Source organism: Moschus berezovskii, chromosome X (assembly GCF_049115385.1).
Source record: "Moschus berezovskii isolate FMDL1 chromosome X, NW_MosBer_1.0, whole genome shotgun sequence".
Classification (NCBI taxonomy): Eukaryota; Metazoa; Chordata; class Mammalia; order Artiodactyla; family Moschidae; genus Moschus; species Moschus berezovskii.
The window spans coordinates 18,975,306-18,998,271 of record NC_142488.1 but is presented as its reverse complement, the minus strand read 5'-3'; the positions used below and the strand labels follow the sequence as shown (position 1 = coordinate 18,998,271).

General features: G+C 41.7%; 1 protein-coding gene across 3 annotated transcripts in view; it reads left to right on the top strand.

The window, feature by feature from the left end:
- SH3KBP1 (SH3 domain containing kinase binding protein 1) overlaps nt 1-22,966 on the top strand; it is a 342,133-nt gene that overhangs the window by 216,953 nt on the left and 102,214 nt on the right. For all 3 annotated transcript variants that reach the window (XM_055438217.2, XM_055438216.2, XM_055438219.2), the window contains one exon: nt 19,636-19,720. In XM_055438217.2, the coding sequence (XP_055294192.1) occupies nt 19,636-19,720 (85 nt within the window). The remainder of the gene's footprint in view (nt 1-19,635; nt 19,721-22,966) is intronic.

The following is a 22,966-nucleotide window of genomic DNA, read 5'->3' as shown; positions in this document are numbered from 1 at the left end:
AAGTTTTCAACTATAATCTTTTCAAAAATTTTCTCATATGCTTGCTTTTTCTGTTCGTCTTCTGGGACCCCTATAATTTGAATGTTGGTGTGTTTAATTTCCAAGAGTTCTCTGAGACTATCCTGATTTCTTTTCATTCTTTTCCCTTTATTCTTCTCTTCAGCAGTTATTTCCACCATTCTTATTTTCCAGCTCATGTATCCATTCTTCTGTCTCAGTTACTTTGCTATTGATTCCTTCTTGAATGTTTTTAATTTCAGTAATCGTGTTGTTTGTCTCTGTTTGTTTATTCTTTATTTCTTCTACGTCCTTGTTAAATGTGTTAATTGATTCTTGCATTTTCTCCATTCTATTTTCGAGGTTTTGAATCATCTTTACTATCGTTACTCTGAATTCTTTTTCAGGTAATTTGCCTGTTTTCTCTTCATTTCTTGGGTCTTGTGAGTTTTTACCTTGTTTCTTCATTTGCACAAAATTTCTCTGTCTTTTCATTTTTTTCTAACTTACTGTGTTTGAGGTCTCCTTTTCCCAGGCTTTAGGGTCATATTACTTCTTCCTTTTGATTTTTGCCTTTGGTGGGTGAGGTTGATCCAATGATTTGTGTTGGTTTCATGTTCGGAGGGACTTGTGCCTGCATTCTTGTAAGAGGAGGCAAGTTTTTTTTTCCCCCTCTGGTGGGCAGTACTGTATGAGGCACTATGTTTTGGGGTGTCTGTGGGAAGCCTATCTGCTGATGATTTGGTTTGTGTTTTTGTCATGCTTATTGTTTGGTTGAGGCATCCTGCACTGGGTGCTGCCAGCAGTTGGGTGATGCCTGGTCTTGGATACAGGTGGAGGCCTTAGTGGGAGTTCTCACTAATTGATACAACCTAGGATCAGAAGTTCTGGAAGTCTAGTGTCCTGGACTCAGTGCTCCCCTTCCAATGGCTCAGGCCTGATCTCTGGCCAGGGAACCAAGATTCCACAACCTGTTTGTTATGGCATTAGGCATTAAAGGGATTAAAGCAAACACACAAAATAAAAAAAGAAACTATAAACAAAAAAAAAACCCCAGACAAATGGTAAATACAAGATCAGACAAGTAATACCAAAATCAAAGGAACAAACACACACACAAGAAAAACCAAAATAGTACAAAGAAAAGAAAGTACAAGAGTGACCTGGTGAGTGAAGGAAACCAAAAATTTTATTGACCAATTAGAAACAAAACTGACTAAAACTCAAACTGGAATACAATACCAAAGCAGAGTGCCAACTGGCGAATAAAGCAAACAAAACAAAGTAACAAACATGGTGAAATGAAGAAAGAAAAGGGAAAAAATAGAAAAACAAAGTTAAATAGGAGTATATTAAAAAGGTTTGTATATATTAAAGAATAACTACTGCAGGAAAACAACAGTAGGAAAAAAATTTTTTAAAGAAAAAACCCCACAGAACTACAGAAAGCTAATGTAGAAGTAGATAAAGGAAGTATATAAAGGAAATAAAAAGTGTGAGTTTTTTAAAAGTTCTTAAAAGGTTAGATAGTTAATAGTAATAAAATCAACAATGACAGAGAAGAAAAGAAAAAAAAACAGAACAAATCAAAATATCAGAATAATAATAAATATTTTTCTTGGATTTCAGCTGTCAGCATCCTTTCCCTCTCTGTGAGTCATAGTCCACCTCTGCCTCCCTAGAAGGCCATCCAGTACTGGGCTGGTCTCTGGACCTGCTGTCAGGACAACTCAGACTCTAATCTGGCCCTATTCGCTGCATGTTCTTGCCTCCAGTGTCCACAGCTGCCAGAGCGAGAAGGCATTTTCTTTTGTGGAAACTTTCATTGTCCTTTTGTATATTCTATAGACACAGAGTCTGCCTAGTTGATCATGTGGATTTAATCTGCAGCTTGTCCAGCTGGTGGAAAGGGTTTTGATCCTCTTCCTTTGCCACACTGCCCCTGGAGTTCAATTGTGGTTTTTATCTCCACTTCTGCTTGTGGGTCATCCACAGGAATTTGCTCCTGAGGCTGCCCTAGAGGACTTGGGTCTGCCCCAGTGAGGACCAGGTGTGGAGGTATTGCAGCTGCTTGGATCACAGGGGCCCTGGCAGCACCAGGTACTCAGGGGAGCTGGAGCCCATGGGCACAGGAGATATGGCACTATTAAGGTTTTTTCTACCCTCTGGCAGCTCTGTCCTAGTGAGGATCGAGCATGGAGGTAGCATGGCTGCTTGGATCACAGGGACCCTGGCAGTGCCAAGTGTTCAGGGATGCCAGTGGCTTCAGGTACAGGAGTTCTGGCACTATTAGAGTCTTTTTCTAGCTTCTGGCAGCTGGCCTTCCAAAGGCCTTCCTGGCCTGGCTGTTCCTTCTCTGTTGCTTGCAGCAGTCAGTCAGTTCAGTCGCTGAGTCATGTCTGACTCTGCGACCCCATGGACTGCAGCACGCCAGGCTTCCCTGTCCATCACCAACTCCAGCAGCTTATTCAAACTCGTGTCCATTGAGTCAGTGATGCCATCCAACCATCTCATCCTCTGTCATCCCCTTCTCCTCCTGCCTTCACTCTTTCCCAGCCTCAGGGTCTTTTCTAAGGAGTCAGTTATTCGCATCAGGTGGCCAAAGTATTGGAATTTCAGCTTTAGCATCAGTTCTTCCAATGAATATTCAGGATTGATTTCCTTTAGGATGGACTGGTTGGATCTCCTTGCAGTCCAAGGGACTCTCAAGAGTCTTCTCCAACACCACAGTTCAAAAGTATCAATTCTTTGGTGCTCAGCTTTCTTTATAGTCCAACTCTCACATCCATACATGACTACAGGAAAAACCACAGCTTTGACTAGATGGACCTTTGTTGGCAAAGTAATGTGACTGCTTTTAAATACGCTGTCTAGGTTGGTCATAACTTCTTCTAAGGAGCAAGCGTCTTTTAATTTCATGGCTGCAGTCACCATCTGCAGTGATTTTGGAGCTCAAGAAAATAAATTCTCTCACTTTTTCCATTGTTCCCCTATTTGCCATGAAGTGATGGGACCGGATGCCATCATCTTAGTTTTCTGAATGCTGAGTTTTAAGCCAACTTTTTCACTCTCCTCTTTCATTTTCATCAAGAGGCTCTTTAGTTTGCTTTCTGCCATAAGGGTGGTGTCATTTGCATATCTGAAATTATTGATATTTCTACCAGCAGTCTTAATTCCAGCTTGTGCTTCATTCAGCCCGGCATGTCACATGATGTACTCTGTATATAAGTTAAATAAGCAGGGTGACAATATACAACCTTGCGTACTCCTTTCCAAATTTGGAACCAGTCTGTTTTTCCATATCCAGTTCTAACTGTTGTTTCTTGATCTGCATACAGATTTCTCAGGAGGCAGGTCAGGTGGTCTGGTATTCCCATCTCTTGAAGAATTTCCCGCGTTGAAGCCTGGCTTGGAGGATTTTGAGCATTACTTTGCTAGTGTGTGAGATGAGTTCAAATGTGCAGTAGTTTGAACATCCTTTGGCATTACCTTTCTTTGGGACTGGAATGAAAACTGACCTCAGTCCTGTGGTCACTGCTGAGTTTTCCCAACTTGCTGGTGTATTGAGTGCAGCACTTTCATAGCATCATCTTTTAGGATTTGAAATAGCTCAACTGGAATTCTGTCACCTCCACTAGCTTTGTTCATAAACTTAAGAGAACTATTTTTCCTCCTGACACTTGTTGTGAAACTAAGTTTGAATGAATGAATGAATAAAAATGGCAGCCAAGCACAGAGTGAATTGAACTTTTGCTCTAACAGACAAGAAATTATTCTACAAAATGGTTTCTCTTAAAATTGTATTTATTCCATCTGTCCACACCCCAAACATAATCTCATTTAGAAAAAAATCAGGCCTGGTTTTTGAAAGGTAGCAAAATCAAAGTATGTTCACATTAAGTGGAGACAGTTGGCAAATAGTTGAGAAAAGATGACTGTGAAATCTGTGTGATTTTAAGGGTTTGATATACTTAAGTCAGTAGTTCTAAGATCAGGGGGAAAACAACCAAACCTCAAAATCTGGGGAACCAAGTTCCATCATATTTTGTTTTTCTACCATTTGAGAAACTGTAATAATTACTTTGGTTTGTTTTTATAAAGAGTTTTTGCTTATGAAGAATTGATAGAAAACTGAGAACAATTAAGCTGTGGACCCTGTGTAAATAGGTCACACCCCTTAAACCAGTGCTTCTTCAAATACTGTGAAGTGAGAAATTGATAAGGAATCATATATTAAAAACAGTTACACGGTTAATTCAACTCTTTTCAGTCCCTTTCCCATGTATAAATAGGAATTCATGGGTTTAATTAGAGGAGCAAGAAATATATATTTTACTTTGAAAACATTTGATAAAATTACTTGATACTTTTTATGAAACAACATTAATTGAAAATGACCCTATATCATCCACTTAGTCACTGAGGATGTGAACTGATGGATAACTATAAGTAAAGTGTGATGATAAATGGCCGGGGATGCTCTGTGTGGGTGGCAACTTGTGAGTTACCATCATGACTCATTTTACATCTGTTCCTAACATCCTTACTAATGACTTGGAAAAGGAAATATAATGACACACTAATGGAACTTGCATGTGATTTCTTGTTAGGAGGTGTTGCAAATCAAGTCAGACCTTAAGAAAGGCGTCAATAATGTGGAAAGGTAGGCCATTCTTTCTACCTATGTTCAGTTCAGTTCAGTTCAGTCACTCCATCGTGTCCGACTCTTTGCGACCCCATGAATCACAGCACGCCAGGCCTCCCTGTCCATCACCAACTCCCGGAGTTCACTCAAACTCATGTCCATCGAGTCAGTGATGCCATCCAGCCATCTCATTCTCTGTCGTCCCCATCTCCTCCTGCCCCCAATCCCTCCAAGCATCAGAGTCATTTCCAGTGAATCAACTCTTCGCATGAGGTGGCCAAAGTATTGGAGTTTCAGCTTTAGCATCAGTCCTTCCAGTGAACACCCAGGACTGATCTCCTTTAGGATGGACTGGTTGGATCTCCTTACAGTCCAAGGGACTCTCAAGAGTCTTCTCCAACACCACAGTTCAAAAGCATCAATTCTTCGGCGGTCAGGTTTCTTCACAGTCCAACTCTCACATCCATACATGACCACTGGAAAAACCATAGCCTTGACTCTACCTATGTTAGTGTGTGCTATTTTCTTAAAACTTTTACTCTAAAAGTAATCACTGGTTTGTAGAAACACTGGATAGTAGAAAAATATATAGCCAATGGGAATTTGCCGTGTGACTAAGGGATCTCAAACCAGGGCTCTGTAACAACCTAGAGGAGTGGGATGAGGAGGAAGGTGGGAGGGAGGTTCAAGAGGGAGGGGACACATGTATACTGGTTCATGTTGATATGTGTCAGAAACCAACACAATTCTGTAAAGCAATTATCCTTCAATTGAAAAAATAATTTTTAAAAATATATAAAAGAAAGTAAAAAGCATTATAATTTAATCACCCTGGGGTCCACACTGTTGACATTTTTTTGTACTTGCTTTCACTCCTTTTGCCATGTATTTTTAACTGGTTGAGATCATACCACATGCATAATTTTTTTTTCGCACACATAATTGTGTATCTTTTCCACTCAGTATTATATATGATTTCCCATGTCATTGCAAACTTTCAGTAGACATCTCTCTAGAAGGCCGTGGAATGTTCAGCTTTGAGGCTCTAGTCACCTAGAAGATCTGGGAGATCTGGAATTGGATGGTTGCATTGATTCCTGTCAATATTGTGTTTAAATCTCCCATATTATAACTAAAAGCACAACACTTTCTTGAAAACATAGAGATAAAAATAACAGAGGAAAGCCGTTTAGCCTTGTGGTATGGGCTGTGTAGCAGTAGGCATTCCACAAAGGTTTGCTGAATTTAATGTACTACCTGTAGTTTCCAAACTGAATGCCATTTGTCCCTTCCTTCCTGGTATTGAAAGAAGCCTTTAAGAGCAGCATTTGGCAGTAAAGCCAGGCCCCTTCCAGGAAGAGGCCTGTGAATCCATCTTTTCATGTCTAAGTATCTGTCAGCAATATCCACTAGCATATTTGGAAATCTGTACCACATGAGTTTATGGTCTCATTCAGCCACTGTGTCTTCACTGCCTTGGGAGGAGTATCAGTTTGGCCTGGCAGTTTCAGATTTCTTCATCCATTATTGAATGGATGCCAAGCTTTGTGAAAGATGGCTTGGGGTGATTTTCAGTGGTGGTGTGTTTACTCCTGAGTATCAAAATGCTCAATAAAAGGCTTTCTGTTCTCGAACAACAGGCCGTTTTCCCCAGACACATGCCTTGTTGTTTTTCCATCGTTAACAGTAGATAACAGTTTGGGAGCAGCCAGAAGCAGTTGGCATGGGCTCGAACTTGAGGGGTTTCTGGAATGGTCTTCTGGCCACTCACTGTTGGGCACCACCTTAACCGAAGCTTTATTGACCTGAGTGCTCTGTGGTTTGTCGGCTCTGGTCCTTGTGGTTTCTCCTGTTTGTTCGGTCTGCCTTTCCTTATAGGCAGTGACTATATGGTGATGGCTATTGCCTTTCTTCCTTGATCTTTTTTCAGAACGATCGCTTTCCTCCGAGCCTGTCTCTTCTGTAAGTTGTTCATGCTCTCCAGTCCCCAAGCAGAGGAGCGGGACAGTTAACCTGCTGTTTTTCAAAGCTGTTGTAATTGAAACAGTCTTCCTTTGTAACTAGATTCATGAAGAGGCATTATGATGATTGATGTTTTTATTTGGTAAAATTCAATAACAGTAATAATGGTTATATACTTTACATACATTTTCCCATTTAATCTTCCTAGAAAATCTATGAGATACCTATTATCTCCATTTCAGACAAAGCAACTGAGGTTAAGTAAGTTGCCCAGGATCACATAGTTGGTAAGTCTGATCTTAGAGGGGATTCCTATTAAAACTAATTCACTCTTAACCACCATATGCTGTCATGAAAGGGGAAACAGGTTGCTTTGTTCCATTCTTACATCCCTTGCTCCTAGAAAGTACATCTTACACAGGACTTCCCCATAAATCTAAATTTTTTTTATTGTTAATATTTAAAAAAAAATTTTGGCCATACTGCCCAGCATGTGGAATCTTAGTTCCCTGACCGTGGATTGAATGTACACTACCTGAATTGGAAGCATGGAGTCTTAACCACTGGACTGCCAGAGAAGCCCCAAAATCTAAATGTTTTGGATGGATGTTGAATTTATTGTTGACAGAAGTAAATTACGAATATTTCGTACCTCCAGTGTGCAAGACACATCACAGAATACAAAGATTGCCACAATACAGCCTTTGCCTTCCTGTCTTGCTTATAGTCTCAGTCTGTGAGACAGATACATACATCAGTGGCCATAATTACAAGGCAGAGAGTAGCGAATGCTATTCTAGAGATTCAAAGCAAGTTCAGTAGGAACAGGAAGAAATGAGAGAGAATTCCAACAGTTGACATCTAGGATATTTTTATGGAAGGCACAGAATTTGGGTTCACCCCTCATTGTTAAATGTTTTAATAACTAGTCATTAAACTGCTCTGAGTTTAACTGGATCTCTTTTTGAAGATCTCCATTCTTGGAGCACCTTGGGGTCATCGTTCTAAGTATTCAGCTCTACATCTAGAAGATGTAAGCAATGTGTACCTGACCTCTGGATGTGCTTAAACGTCCCTGTTTTGCATAAGTATGTGATGTGAACTCATTCTTTCTAATAAAATATAAAGGTAGTGTCATTGAGTCTTTAAGCTTTGATGCAGTTTTCTCTTCTGTTCTTCTGTAAAATTAGGGAGCCTAGTTGATTCCAAAAAGGAGTAAGTGTTATTCTTTGGGAATCTGTGGAGCAACTGATGAATATAAAGAGTGAGTCCTACAGGATTTAAGCCAGAGCTAGTAATATTTACATTAGCCAGACTTGAGATTGTCTTTATGGAGACAGTCGGTTATCTTTCAGAGAAGTAGAAGGAGTCTTTACTGGAAGACTGAGGTGAGTTTCTGGACAAAGATGGGTTTGTTCTGTAACTCACCTCATTACATGCTGTCTACACCCCTAATGATTTTGTGGTTGAATATTAAATAGCAGGATATCAGAGCCTCAGAGCAATTTTTTTGCCATTCTAGTCAGTATTCCTACATAGAGAGAGGCTGGTAGGGAAAGAGCAGTATACCCTAAGCCTTTTTAAAAATTGTGATAAAATATACATAACATAAAACTTACCATTTTAACCATTGTTAAGTGTACAGTTCAGTGACATTAAGTACATGCACATTTTTACCCAACTATCACCATCATCTGTCTGTCTCCAGACCTCCTCTCGCCTTGCGAAACCAAAGCTCTGTACCCAACAAGTCTCCATTCTTCCTGCCCCAGCCCCTGGTGGTCACCATGCTACTTTTGTGTCTCTGTGATTTCTACTATTTCAGGTGTCTCATGTGAGAGGAATCGTCTAGTATTTGTCCTTTTGTGATTGGCTTCTTTCACTTCGTGTCATGTCATCAAAGTTCATCCATGTTGAACCATATATCAGAATTTCCTTTTTTTTTTTAAGGCTGGATAATCTTTCATTGTATGCCCTAGCCTTATAAGTAGCAATTTTACTTGAAAACCAAGTAACAAAACATTGCTCCAAGTATTACCTCTTTTCTTTCTTTTCTTTGATGGGGTGGGGTGGGGATTTTGAAATGTTTATTTTAGAAATACGTAAAACTAAAATGAGTACTCCAGCAGCTTACAGAGAAGAAACAAGAAGCTACATGTTTATAGATTCACATTTGCATGAATATTCTTGCCATGATTCTAAGACCCAGAATACCTAGAATAGAGGACATTACATTTTTATTTGAAAAATACATAATTAAAAAAATTTACATGTACAATATGACTAATATCACTTTTAGAACAAAAGCAAGCTGCTTCTAGCTTGTCAGAGTTATAAGGAAACCAGTAGTACTCATACTGATTGGTTATTAGATCTTTATGCCAGCAATATAAAGACATTGCAGAAGCTTCCAAATATTTTTAAGGAACTGCCTGAGAAATTAAGTGTGCCCTGAAGTACATAGTGAGACTTATTGGTGACGCTGAAAATGAGGTATATCAGTCGGTCACAGTTTTCATGATGATTCCCCCAAATATAGGTCAGCTTTCTAAACCAGCTCAACCTGCTTTGTCATTTATTATGGACTTCATAGCTTATTAACAAGCTCAGCATAGCTTATTAACTTATTCTGACTGAAACTGTTTCATTTCCTTTCCTTCCTCTGAAGGACAGAAAAGCTTGTCTGGAAATTTCTTTTGGGGGAAAGAAATTTCCTATTTTTGTTTCTATCTTAAGACATTTTTGGAGATATACTTGACTAAACTGTTTACTTGAAATTTGTTAGATTCAGTTCAGTTCAGTTCAGTCGCTCAGTCGTGTCTGACTCTCCGCGACCCCATGAATCACAGCACGCCAGGCCTCCCTGTCCATCACCAACTCCCGGAGTTCACTCAAACTCATGTCTACAGAGTCGGTGATGCCATCCAGCCATCTCATTCTCCGTCGTCCCCTTCTCCTCCCGCCCCCAACCTTTCCCAGCATCAGAGTCTTTTCCAGTGAGTCAACTCGTCGCATCAGGTGGCCAAAGTATTGCAGTTTCAGCATTAGAAAGATGCTTTTTCATATGTGTCAAGAGCTTATGTATTTTTATGTTTTTTTTTTAAATCTTTTCAAATGGTAGATGGATTGGTGTTTTAACAGTAAGCTAACTGTTCAAAACTATCACAGGCCTACTATTTTTTCACTGATGTCACCACACCAGCATCAGAGACTTGAGAAACACATCCACTGTGGTTCTTCTCATTGGGATAGATTTTCCACCATGCTCCTTTGAGCCTCTGTTTCCAGCTTTTTTGCCTCTCTAGTGAGGGTCTGAATTTAATGTTCTTCGTACACCGTTGGCACTCAACACCTCTGTCGAATACATATATGTTGACTTAAGAACATAACGGAGTTTGGGTGTTTTCCCATCTGTATACACACCAATTCAGTCGCTGATTTATCCCCGCCATGACTGTGGAGTATGAACGTGTTGTCAGTCTATGTGTTTCTCCAACCTCTCTTCTGCATCCTTAGTTTCACTGCCTCAGTTGGATCATTGTGTCAATCTCCTAAAGATCTCCTTGACTCTTGCATGCTCTTTCTTCTTCATTCCTCCCAGTGCCACCAGATCACTGGTCTCAAAGTCACAAATGTGATCAGACCATACCTCTGCTTACTCCCACTTGCCTGTAAGGTAACACACAGACTGTAACATTGGCCCCGTTTATCTAGTTGGCCTCCTGGTCCAGGTGTCTCCCTGCCCTTCACCCTACCTGCAGGATGCCCCTTCATCAGCTCCGTTCTGTGCTGTGAAGCCCGCATTCCCTGCTTACCTTCTTGCCTTTGCTCCTTCTTTTCTTTAGCCCTAATGCTCTCTACCATTTTCTCCTGGGCAAATTCCTACTCATCTTTCAGAATTTAACTCCAGCTGCATCACTGCTCTGAGACTTATTTTCCCATGTAGAATTGTTAATGCCTCTTTTTTTTCTCTTTTATATATACTTTTATTGTCATGTTTATCCCATTGCACTGTGATTCTTGGTTAACTAGTATGTCTCCACTGCTAAACTTTGAACTAATTAAAGATCCAGGCTTGGCCCATCTGCTTTTTGTATACCTGGCTTCCAGCATGGATCGTGGCTTGTGGTTGTGTTGTTGTGCTCTGTTGCCCAGTCCTGTCCGACTCTTTGCAGCCCCATGGGCAGTAATCCACCAGGCTCCACTGTCCATGGAATTCTCCAGATGAGAGTACTGGAGTTGGTTGCCATTTCCTCCTCCATGGGATCTTCCCAACCCAGAGATCAAACCCACGTCTCTTGTGTCTCCAGCATTGGCAAGCGGGTTCTTTACCACTTTACTACCTGGTAAGCCCCTAATGTCCCTGTAATAGTGGTCAAAGTCAAATGTTCACTCATGATGGTATTTCTAGAAAAGAATGCTGAATAAATGAACGAGTGAGTGAGTGAAAGAAAGGAAGAGTGATGGAGCACTTTAAAGGTAGAAAGGAATACTGAATAATACTTTGCCCTCAAGTATCTCATACACATAAAAATGTCATGATCACAGTCAGCTGCACATCAGTAGAATACATTTAGCTAGCTGGACTTTAGTTGCACCTTAGAGGTCAGATGGAATTCAGATATACTAGAGGAGAAGATAGTAGAAGGCAATGGCACCCCACTGCAGTCCTCTTGCCTGGAAAATCCCATGGACGGAGGAGCCTGGTAGGCTGCAGTCCATGGGGTCGCAAAGAGTCGGACACAGCTGAGCGACTTCACTTTCACTTTTCACTTTCATGCATTGGAGAAGGAAATGGCAACCCACCCCAGTGTTCTTGCCTGGAGAATCCCAGGGACGGGGGAGCCTGGTGGGCTGCTGTCTATGGGGTCGCACAGAGTCGGACACGACTGAAGCGACTTAGCAGTAGCAGCAGAGGAGAAGATGCTATCCCAGGTAAGGGGAATAGCCTAGACTATGTTGGGACCAAATAAGTCAAAATACTGGAGAGCTGGGAAGGATCTTGTATGCTCATTGAATTCATACAGCTGCTTTATTAGAAAATTAGGACTTGCTCCATGTATGTATAGGCAGTTTCTTGTTAGAGCCCTGGATAAACATAACTCAAACTGGCCCTGTGATATTCCCTGCTGCCCTACCATCTTTCTACATTCTTCTTAAATTCTCTAAATGCATCTAAAAGGAAGGTATTATTAATCAAAAGATAAAACTAATCCTCTGGTAGAAGAAAGGCATGAGATTCCCTTTTATGTATCCTAACAACAGAAAAGAGTCTTTTGAAAGCATAATGGCAAACTGTGTTTTGCTGAAGTAGTATGTGAAATGGAAATTTACTTTGGCTTGTTTATCCTCTGTGAAGAAGATGTCCTACAAAAAAATAGCATGCAGGCTCCTCTCTCGGGAACCGTGGGGGTAGAATAGAAACAGCATTTTCATACACTGTCAGACGTTTGGAGAGCTGCCTTCTATGCTTTTAATGTTGTCTGAATGTACATCCTCCACCTCATTGAGCACTTAAGTAGGTTTTGGTTCATTCTTTAGCACTGCATTTCCCCAGCATGAGTGGAAGCCCCTGCTACACCTTCAGAAAGTTATTTTGCTTTGACAAAGAGAAAATCCAGCTCATCCAGTTAATGCATGTATTGGATGGTTCTTTCCAGTTTTTTTTAGGGCATGGTCTCCTGAGGTATTCAAAAAGCAAACAAATGAACCAAATGATCAGATCCTGGCAGAAGTTAAAATGCATGATAAATTCTAGAATTTGGCTCATATTCTCAGGTACATCTTTCCTGCTAATGCACACATGTGTCTCAGAGAGTGTGTGTGTGTGTTTAACATACAAATATAAAACAGACTTCATATAAGCACATTCAGTAAAAGGATAGATACTAACATTTCTATTGGACAGGTTGAAAGAGTAAACCCTGGAAGATCTAATGGAAGCATCTAAGATGGGATTAGGTGTCTTACAGTCAGAGAAAGTTTACTCTTTGTCTAAGAGCACAAGAGAAAGATGCCAGTCATGGAGAGATCTAGCATGTTGGCAGCGATTAGAAGTAAACCCTCCAATTTCTTCAGGACTTTGGGAATTTACATGAATAGCCATTGAGAAACAGTATATATTCTGAGTGTTTTTAAGTAGATTAGTAAGGGGTGATGGTGGAGAGTGATTAAAATTTGAGTCTACAGGAGATCCAAAGAAGCAACTTGAATTGGGGAATAGGACTGTTGTCTAGAAAACTTTCAAAATAGTCCCTGTGACAGAAGCAAAGTCCATAGGCTGGGGTCAAAGGGGAAGGGATGAATCTGAAAGCAGTAACTGGGTGGCAGGTTTGATATGGAAAGGTACAGTAAGAGAGTAGTCAAGAGTGGGTTCCAGGTTGTGAGTCTAGGAGACAGAGAGGATGAGGCAAGAGAATTTAGGAAGCAGAGGTGGTAATGTTCTCACCCAGCTCTTCCATAGATCGCTCATTCTTGAGATGTGTTGACAGGTATCAAAGAAGTAAGGTGTGTTCAGGTAAGTTTAGAAAACTCTGAAATAATGTGAAGGATAAAAGTAAACGGTAACTACAGGACTTCTCAGAGACCAAGTATTCTGTGTTTCCCACATTTGCCAGCTTGTGACATTAGGTGTTGTGGTGCTTAGTTGGTGTGTTGGTGGAACATCTTGGCAACATGTTTTGGAAAATTATTTCAGACCAAGAGAATTGTAAATGTGTGTGTATACACATACATGAGTGCTAGTGACCCCTCCAAGTGAGAGTCCTTTGATCACAATAAATAGGAACTTGAGACAATGTGAGGGAGCAAGCTAGGAAGAATATTTGGAAGGCACAGGCAGAGAGAGGTCCACCAGAAACCTGGCTGAAATGGGGTTCTTCTTTATGGCAACCAGTAATTAATAGATTGGAGTCATGTGCGTGAGAACACGGGAGTGAGGCAGGGGCCATAGGGGGCCAAGAACGCAATCTGCTGTTGCCAGGAGCCAGGCTAGAAGAGCTGACATGAGACAGCGACAGACAGCAGGACTCCATGAGGGGCTGGATTGCCAAGGAGGACAGCTCCTTTCATGTAGGTCTTGTGCTGTGGCAGGATGCTAATGGTAGGACAAAGGGGGAAGAGATGTCATCCCCAAATTTCTGGCTCCATTCAGTGAACACTTTCTGGCCCTTTACTTTGTGGAGATAAGAGAATAATTAACATCTAGGTTTTGCTCTCAAGGACAAAGTCTTTAACTCTGGTTGGGCCGAGAGGTTTCATGTAACTTGACTTAACACTAACTTTTCAAGACAGCCAGGGAAATACACATTATGTGAATAATTGTAAGTCTTAAGCTCAACATAATAATAAGAAGATTACTTTTTACATTTTATCTTCTCTTATAGCCAAGTTTGAAAGAGATTCACATGAAGCATGTCCCTTTGGAGATGTCAGAATTAACACAGTGGTATGTGAGGTGTTTTGAAAGTAACCTCTGTCCCTAGGATGGAGGTCCAAATATATTTTTTTCCTACTGCACTGTGCATTTGATTTTTAGAATTTTGAGTTGTATTTGATTCTGTATCTTCTGTTGAGATCAAGTCATTTAAGCTGAAAGGTGGGTGAATTGACAATTGTTAATGTAAATTTCCCAGCGAGTTAAAAAAAAAATCTTCTATTAAAAGTGCACAGATGCTCCATTGTGTGGACACTCTTTTGTACTAGTTCTCTTCTGGCTCGGACTATAGCTGGCTGCTCACAGGGCTTCTGTCCTGCTCCTACCTCTCCCTGCTGAGCACCGAGAAGACTTCATAATATCATCAGTCATAGATGTTCATGAAAGGAGCCTGTAAGAATAAATAAAAAAGTTAACAGTGAGTTTAAATAGCAGTTTGTATATCTCTCTGAGTTATGATGGAAAAGGAAAACTGAAAGGTTGTGAATATGGTCATATACAGACACTGTTTTGTCTCTCTTCTCATCGCAATCTCCCATGACCTATATCTTGACCAGGATTTGGGATGACCATGCTGAATGGGTGGGCACCCCTCAACACACCACTCTGGAGAACCCAGGGAATTACTGATTCAGTGTTTGCAGGAACATTCAGCATCCTCTTGCATTTTCGTCCGCTTCACTGCTTCATGTGTTTTGTATATTTAATAAATCTGTACTGAACAGAAAGGGAAAGTGCTGTCATACTAGTGTAGTACAATTTATGCCTTCAGAGAGCCATCCTTGATCTTGTATCTCACCAACTTTTTGAAACATCATCTCTTGTGTTTGGCTTTGTGTAACCACTTGAATGCTGTCTCCATTTAGCTCCTCAGAAGATCACCCTTTCCTAGAATAGCTGCCAGAAAGCCTAGTCTCCCCACAGCGGGGCTTCACCAACTGCTAGGATGTACAGAGCGCTCTCCTTCCTCCCCTTGCCCCGCCAACCTGGTTGCCTTTGTGATTTCAGTTTTCTGTGATCATGCTGGAGAAGAGATTTCCAGAGGTGAAACTTAAACTTTCTTCTCCTTAGCATTGTCCTATAGCTGGAAACTTTTTTTGCACTCAAAGGAGCTTGCATCTGAATTAGAATAAAGTCAGAGGAGTGATTTTTGTGCTTGGTTTGAGCGGGATCCTGGTCTCAGGCTCCAGCAGTTGCAAAGAGAAGCAGATATTATTAGTCATTAGGGAACCGGATTCCACTTGAGTCCAATCCAGTGATTGTGTTTCCTACAAGCATTAGTTTCTTCATTTTGGCACAGAAAAGAAGAAAAAATAACTTCACTAACTGAAATCATGTGTGAGTTATCTGTCCTGATGCTCTATTACCAAAATCTTGCTGAGCTGGAAGTGTATATGATGCTCTTACTGTTCACAAAACTCCCCCGAAACTGTAGTTAATACTGTTTTCAAGAGAGCTCACAGGTGAGGGACTTCTGATATTAACTATTCAAAGGACAGAATTTTTGAATTACTTATTTTAAAAATCAGGCTTTAATTGGAGTTTAGGGCATGACAGGAGCAACAGAAGTTGACACCAACTTGGTGATGACTGTGTGTTGCAGACAGTCACCATCTGTAGCACTTCTCCCTCCTTACACGTCAGCTCCAGACATACATCCACTCCCAGACCAGCAGTGGCCTCTGGGTTGGGGGCAGTCAGACCAGAGTCACGTGGATGTGGATCCTTGGAAGTCTTTAGCCACAGCACAGAATAGAGGAGGGCACCTGGGCTGAGCAATGGAGCAGAACATGGGAGTCCCTCCTTTGGAAAGTGAAAGTGAAAGTCGCTCAGTCGTGTCTGACTCTTTGCGACCCCACGGACTATGCAGTCCATGGAATTCTCTAGGCCAGAATACTGGGGTGGGTAGCCTTTCTCTTCTCCAGGGTATCTTCCCAACCCAGGGATCGAACCCAGGTCTCCTGCATTGCAGGTGGATTCTTTACCAGCTGAGCCACAAGGGAAGCCCCCCTCCTTTGGAAAGTGCTTGGTAAAGTGGGCCCATTTGCAGATCTCTTAGAAGATGGAAGAGCTGCATCCTGAGCAGCATCAGCACAGCCCCGAAGTGTAGGGCCCATACTTGTCCGGGATAAACCGTCTTTGTGATACCCAGGAGGGCAGGAACTCTGAACTCAGCTGAGGAGGCCAAAACTGGAGATCCTGGATGCTCTTCCACATCCTCTACCGCCTGCCAAGTGGATGAGAGATATATGGATACGATTCCCCAGTTTTTCCATCCACATAAGCCTGCATGGTGGCTGACCTTCAGTTACATAGGACTCTTGTGTGCATTGGAGCTGGGCATTGCTCTCATGAGCAATGATTTTAAACCCTTTAAAATCTAGGGTTTCCATTCGTGTTTAGTCCAGATGTTTTCAGAGGTAGGGGAAGCTAGAAGTCTGGTGAGAAGGAAGTATTTTACTGCCTTTTGTCTTTCTTCTTGTATTTAGAGGAAGGGTAAGGGAGAGAGGTTCTCAGATTGGGTATTTGGAAAAGGTGTAGGGTGTTTGGAGTGGACACAGTGATGAAGGAGCACTCTAGGCTATTACTGGGCAGGAGCAAGGGTTGCTAACTGCCCTTGAGTGTGTGAGAGTCTTGTCCAGTGAAGAAACCTCCCACCCCAAATGCCACTGAAGAGCAGCAGGGCTTGGCCTTCCCTGAAGGTTGGTACAGTCATGGGGATCTGCACACCTGGCCTTCAAGGAGGTCTGAGCCCAGAGAGGCTAGATACAGTCTTCCATTTTTGGTGCAAAGCCATCTTACTGTCCATTCATCTGCTGTCCATCTATCCGTTCGTTCATCCTTTCAGTACTCCTTCGGTGAAGTGTCTCGGGGCCACCTATGCTCCCCTGTCCCCACCCACCATCTCCCTCAGTGATATTGTCACCTTGTCTGCTCTGCTGAACGTCATGTCTTCTCTGAAGTGACTCATTTAGTAGCAATGACAAGTTCCTATGCCAGTGAGACTAGAGAAGGGGAAGGCATTTGGTGGAAGGAGGTAGAGAAGAGAGGAAGAAGAGCGAGAAAGATGTCTTATAATTTGTCTAGGTTTGAGACTAGGCACCCAAGCTGTTAATCCCAGGAAAAGGTAATTTAGTGCTAATAGAATCCTTTTATATCAAGGTTGGTGGTTGTCACACTTGAACGTACATCACGATACCCTGGAGGGTGTGTTCAGACAGAAACTGCTGGGCACCATCCCCCGGCTTTATGATTGAGAAAGGCTGGGTGGGGCCTGGGAATTGGCCTTCCTGACACAGTTCCCAGATGAGGCTGGTATCATGGGTCTGGGAGGCAAACTTCTCTAGATCTGGGTCCTAGAGAAAAGAGAGATGCCTGGAAGACCAGGCTGATTGGAGAGGAGCTGGCATTCCTCTTGACCTTTAGTCAGGGCTCAAATGAGGAAGAAGAAAGAAGTTAAGATGTAGCACCCCCAGAAGATGACAGCCACATCAGCTTCACCATCACCCCAATGCTGGGATTCGTGCAGAGGCCGGTGTACTGTATTTTCTGAAATACACAGAAAACAAATAGAGTAAGCTTTGCTTTCTTATGTCTTTCTGTTCAGAAGTAGGTGTATTTAACTGGTGGCCTTTCTTGATGTCTCTTAGCTTGGTAAACTGGATTATCACTGGTAAACCAAGACATCAGAGCTGGAGGGTGACAATTCCTTTCATTACCAAATAAGGGGGAGTCATATAAATACACATCCTGTGAAGGCTTCTCTAAAGGAGGGCATCTGGCTTAAGGCCCAAACCATTGGATGTCTGATTTTTTTCAGGAGTGGAAGCCAAGTCAGGGTTGGGCATCGTGTTTACTGCTCTGTTTTCCTGATTTTCTCTCTCTACTGTCAGCAGTAACTAAAGGATTCATTGTTTTTGTTTTCTTTTTCCTAATTTGTTAATAATTGTGATGCTTTAGTCTGGTCCCCAAAAGGGAAAACCAGAGAAAGGGAGAGAGATGCTGTCTGTCAGAAGCGTGAGCAGGAATGCGGCTCACACTCTGAGAGCATCTATTTTTATGGTCACTTCCTGACTTTTCAAGATAATTCTAAGAACAGTTTTTCATCAAATGTGACCTTATGGCCAAATAACAACCAGCTTTTTTCCTCCTTGACGTTTTGTCAGAATCACACCATGTTGTTAGTTTGAGTACTTAGCGGTGGTTGAGGAGTGGCATAATATTTGGGGTTTCATTTTTTATCCAATATAGAAAGCCCTGTGGCACTAAATAAAAATGTCACCGTGTAAAATTTAAAGGCTTTCTGTCATAAATGTTTTTAAAAATTCATGAAGGGCTGAGGATTAGATTTATCTTACCCTCTTTCTGTGATATATTCATATTTAATGTTAGTTTCAGCATTTGAAGCATGAAGAGCTTTTTCAAATGAAAAACTGTGGTGAACCAGTTGTATCTGAAGAAGCAGGCCACAGGGCGGTATTTGAATCATGCAGTTTACTCCCCTTCATGTGTTCAAGGGACAGATATGCTTGGTTTTCCCAGTGGCTGGACTTCTCCCTGGGAAAAGTCCTCGCTGTTGGAGAGGTTGATGCATGCAACTACTTGGTTCTGACAGCTGTTTCCCTGTATCAGGTGCCATTTTCCTTGGGCGTTAATCCCCAGCACACATACGTGATGGCGGAGGAGCAGAGTGGGGCCAGACTTCACCTTTGGAACTCGTCTTGTTTTTTTTCTTTGTGGCTTTGAGTCACTGAGTTGCCTGTATTTGGGGGACTATCTTTAGTCAGAGATGATATCTAGTCTTCCCTGTGGATGGTCCATAAATAACGAATGACAATAGAATTAGCTATGAATGAAGAGAAGAAAACGAACTCAAAACAAACTCATGTATTTTTTAAAAAATTGCTAAATAGATGTCTTGGGTCTGCAGCATTGACCTTACTGAAAACCCTGGAGGGTTTCAAAGCTGGTGAGGAGGAACGGAGCTGTTGGCCCTGCTTGTTCCACCTTCAGGGCAGACCTTGGAGGACACAAGCATGCTTCCTCTCACTGCGGGTTGGCTTGTAGATGACTAGAAGGAGACGCGGCAAGGCACGTTTGTTGTGGACTGTGGCTTCTGCCTGTCCTTCCACCTGTCCATCATCAGTCTGTTCTTCTGTCCCTCTATCCCTCCATTCCTCCCTTTTTTCTGTCCTTTTGTGCTCTCCCTCTTCCTGCTTTTCTTCCACGCTGCAAACACTTTTAAGCACCTGCTCTGAGCCATAGATTGAGCCAACTTCTCATAAAATAAGGGGAAATGTACCTGTTTTCTCTGCTGAAAGTAATCAACCTTTTAATAAGTGCCAAGGAAGAATGGCAATAAGAGATATGGCTTGCCTACAAGGATAAAGCCCTGTTGAGCTGGTTTTCCCACTTCCCTGAGGTCCAGACCTAATTGAAGACTGGCAGCCATTACCTAGAACAGTATCAAAACTTAAGTGTGCAGTTTTGGGGATGAGTTGTGAGCTTTTCGTAATCATGATCTTGATGTTTTTATTCCTGTGTTTAATGCAGAGAATCATCTTGATAAGTAAAAATCATCTTTTCTCCCCCTCAGACTATTGGCAAGAAGTTACCTCCAACTGCAGCAACTCCAGCAACTCCAGACTCGTCAAAACCAGAAATGGACAGCAGGACAAAGAGTGAGTTTTCCTTATTTATCTGTTTTATGTTTGAAAGCAGTGAATGGTTTTATGATCATTGAGCCACTTTTGAAAAATTCTTATATGATCTTAATGGCTTTTTTAATAGCACACTAGGGAAAAAAAATGCACCCAGATAGGTTTCATTTTGTTCTACCAGTAGGGTGGGCATGAGTTCAATCAGAACTCCTCGATGGAAGAAGATGCTTTCCTGCCATTTGTTTCTCACCTGCATGCAGAGCCAGGGCTTATCCATGTATACCTGGATCCATCTGCATAGCTGAGGAGTCAGGAGGGTTTTAGAGAATGGCAATGCAAGCAGTGTCGAGATTCATAGGCCTTCAAGTCAGAGAGGCTTTATGTTTTAGCCTAACCACTCAACAGACACTCCCAAATATTGACTCCTCAGCACAGCTCTGCTTGTATTCCTGTAGTTACAAGTGTCTGTCTTCTGTCGAGCCAGAAATACTCTTCCTGTCATTTTTACCCATCGGTTCTAGTCTCTGGGTCCATATTGATTTTAGCCCATTTTTCTCCTAACAGTCTTTTAAGTATTTGAGGATAATTGCCCCCCCGCAACCTTCCCAGCGGTCAGTGCTCCCCATCCTAGAGTTATCAGATAACATACAGGGACACCCAGTTACATTTGAATTTCAGATAAACAATGAACAATTTTTTGTCTTTAGTATGTCCCATGAAATATTGGTTATTTATATAAAATTCAAATGTAACTGGGCATCTTGTATTTGTATTTGCTAAGCCTGGCAGCCCTCCAATTCCTTTAGTCATTCTTCCAATAACTGGAACGTTCTGAATGTGCTCTAGTCAGAAATAAATACTGCAGTTCCTTCTAGGGATTTCACTTATTTTTTTTTCCAGCTTCAAATTTCCTTATGAGGATAATGTGGACAGACTACTAATCTAGTTTGGAAATCCAAAGATTGAGAGAAGCTCTATCATACATATGTGATTATGATTAATATAAGAGCAAGCACAAATGTATTCTTTTAGTTGAGGAAAATATACCAGGAACTCCTTTTTCAGTACAAAACAGGTAGTTTTGAGAGCAAGTAAAGGTTATTGCCTTAGACATAAAAAATGAATTTATGGGACTGCCAAGCTCCAAATGGTGTTTTAGATAAATACATTCATGGGTGCTATAGGTGCAGCTGTTTTAATGGTTAAGGTTCAGATGAGGCTGACATGCCTTTAAGGTGTTAATGATACAGTCAGACTCTGTTTAAGAGGCAGGAAGCTCACTAGACTAACGCTGTAATCCAGCAGCTCCCCAACTTGAGTGTGCCCCAGAGAGCTGGGCCACACCTCCAGAATTTCTGAGGCAGCAGGTCTGGGGTGGGGACTGAAATTGTGCTTTTCCATCAAATTCCCAGGTGCTGGAATGGTAATGCAAAATCTCCATTTAAACACTAAAACCTTCCAGATTCTTGAAGAGCATCCTGAAACTTTTTCTTTACATGAATTCAAAGTTAAACTATTTCATAATGTTTTCTCCTGTTGGACGGTAGCCCATCCTTCCTTCCATTCAACTGCTCCTGGCCATTAACAAGTTTATCAGTGATCCAGGTTATTAGGCAAGTTTGCTGGGATGGCTAGAGTGGAGGATGGGCAGGAAGAGGGGAAGACACATCAAACCTCAAAGATAATTGGAATGGGGTCCCTGGGACAGGCTGTCCTCATGACAGGTGACAACCAGTGGCCTTTACCAACCTCAGTCGTTTGCAGAAATAAGAATCTGAGAAACAGAGATTTTTTTTTTAATGGAAAAGAGTTTCAATAGAAGTGAAAGAAAAATGCCCTATAGATTGTTCCTCTCTCTGCAGAGTAAATAGAAGCCAGGGTGACTTGTGAGTTGGTTTGGGGGAGGCAGAGCTGGGGGAATCTGAGTGTCACTTGTAAGATTGTGACACAAAATAAGACAGTCTGCAGGACATGCTTAAGTGACTCATCCTCAGGCCTCAAGAACTCACATTAGAATAAGAGCAAATCCTTGATAGATCATTTTGTCCTCTGTAATGTCTGCAGGCAGGAGACTCAAGTCTTTTTTGTCAGGGTTAGGTGGTGGGTGTGGAAGGAGTTTTAGAGAAGTACTGACCAAAAGAAATACTATGTGAGCCACATACAAGGTTTTACATTTTCTGGTAGCCACATTAAAAAAAAAAAAAAAAACAGGTCAAAAAAAGAATTAGGTGAATGCAATTTAAAAATATTTTATTTAAATTCCATATATATGCGTTAGTATATTGTATTGGTGTTTTTCTTTCTGGCTTACTTCACTCTGTATGATAGGCTCTAGTTTCATCCACCTCATTAGAACTGGTTCAAATGCATTCTTTTTAATGGCTGAGTAATACTCCATTGTGTATGTGTACCAAAGCTTTCTTATCCATTCATCTGCAGATGGACATCTAGGTTGCTTCCATGTCCTCGCTATTATAAACAGTGCTGCAATGAACGTTGGAGTACATGTGTCTCTTTCAATTCTGGTTTCCTCAGTGTGTATGCCCAGGAGTGCGATTGCTGGATCATATGGCAGTTCTATTTCCAGTTTTTTGAGGAATCTCCACACTGTTCTCCATAGTGGCTGTACTAGTTTGCATTCCCACCAACAGTGTAAGAGGGTTCCCTTCTCTCCACACCCTCTCCAGCATTTATTGCATGTAGACTTTTGGATAGCAGCCATTCTGACTGGTGTGAAATGGTATCTCATTTTGGTTTTCATAACCCTGTATATGAGACAGCAAAAGAGACACAGATGTATAGAACAGTCTTTAGGACTCTGTGGGAGAGGGTGAGGGTGGGATGGTTTGGGAGAATGACATTGAAACATGTATATTATCATATGTGAAATGAATCGCCAGTTCAGGGTCGATGCATGTTACAGGATGCTTGGGGCTGGTATGCGGGGATGACCCAGAGGGAGGATAAGGGGAGGAGGGAGGTGGGAGGGGGGTTCGGGAGGAGGAACTCATGTATACCCGGGGCGGATTCGTGTCAATGTATGGCAAAACCAACCAATATAATATTGTAAAATAATTAGCCTCTAATAAAAAAAAATTAAAAAAAAATTTATTTAGCTCAATATATCCCAAGTATTTGGAGAAGGAAATGGCAACCCACTCCAGTGTTCTTGCCTGGAGAATCCCAGGGCCGGGGGAGCCTGGTGGGCTTCCGTCTATGGGGTCACACAGAGTCGGACACGACTGAAGTGACTTAGCAGCAGCAGCA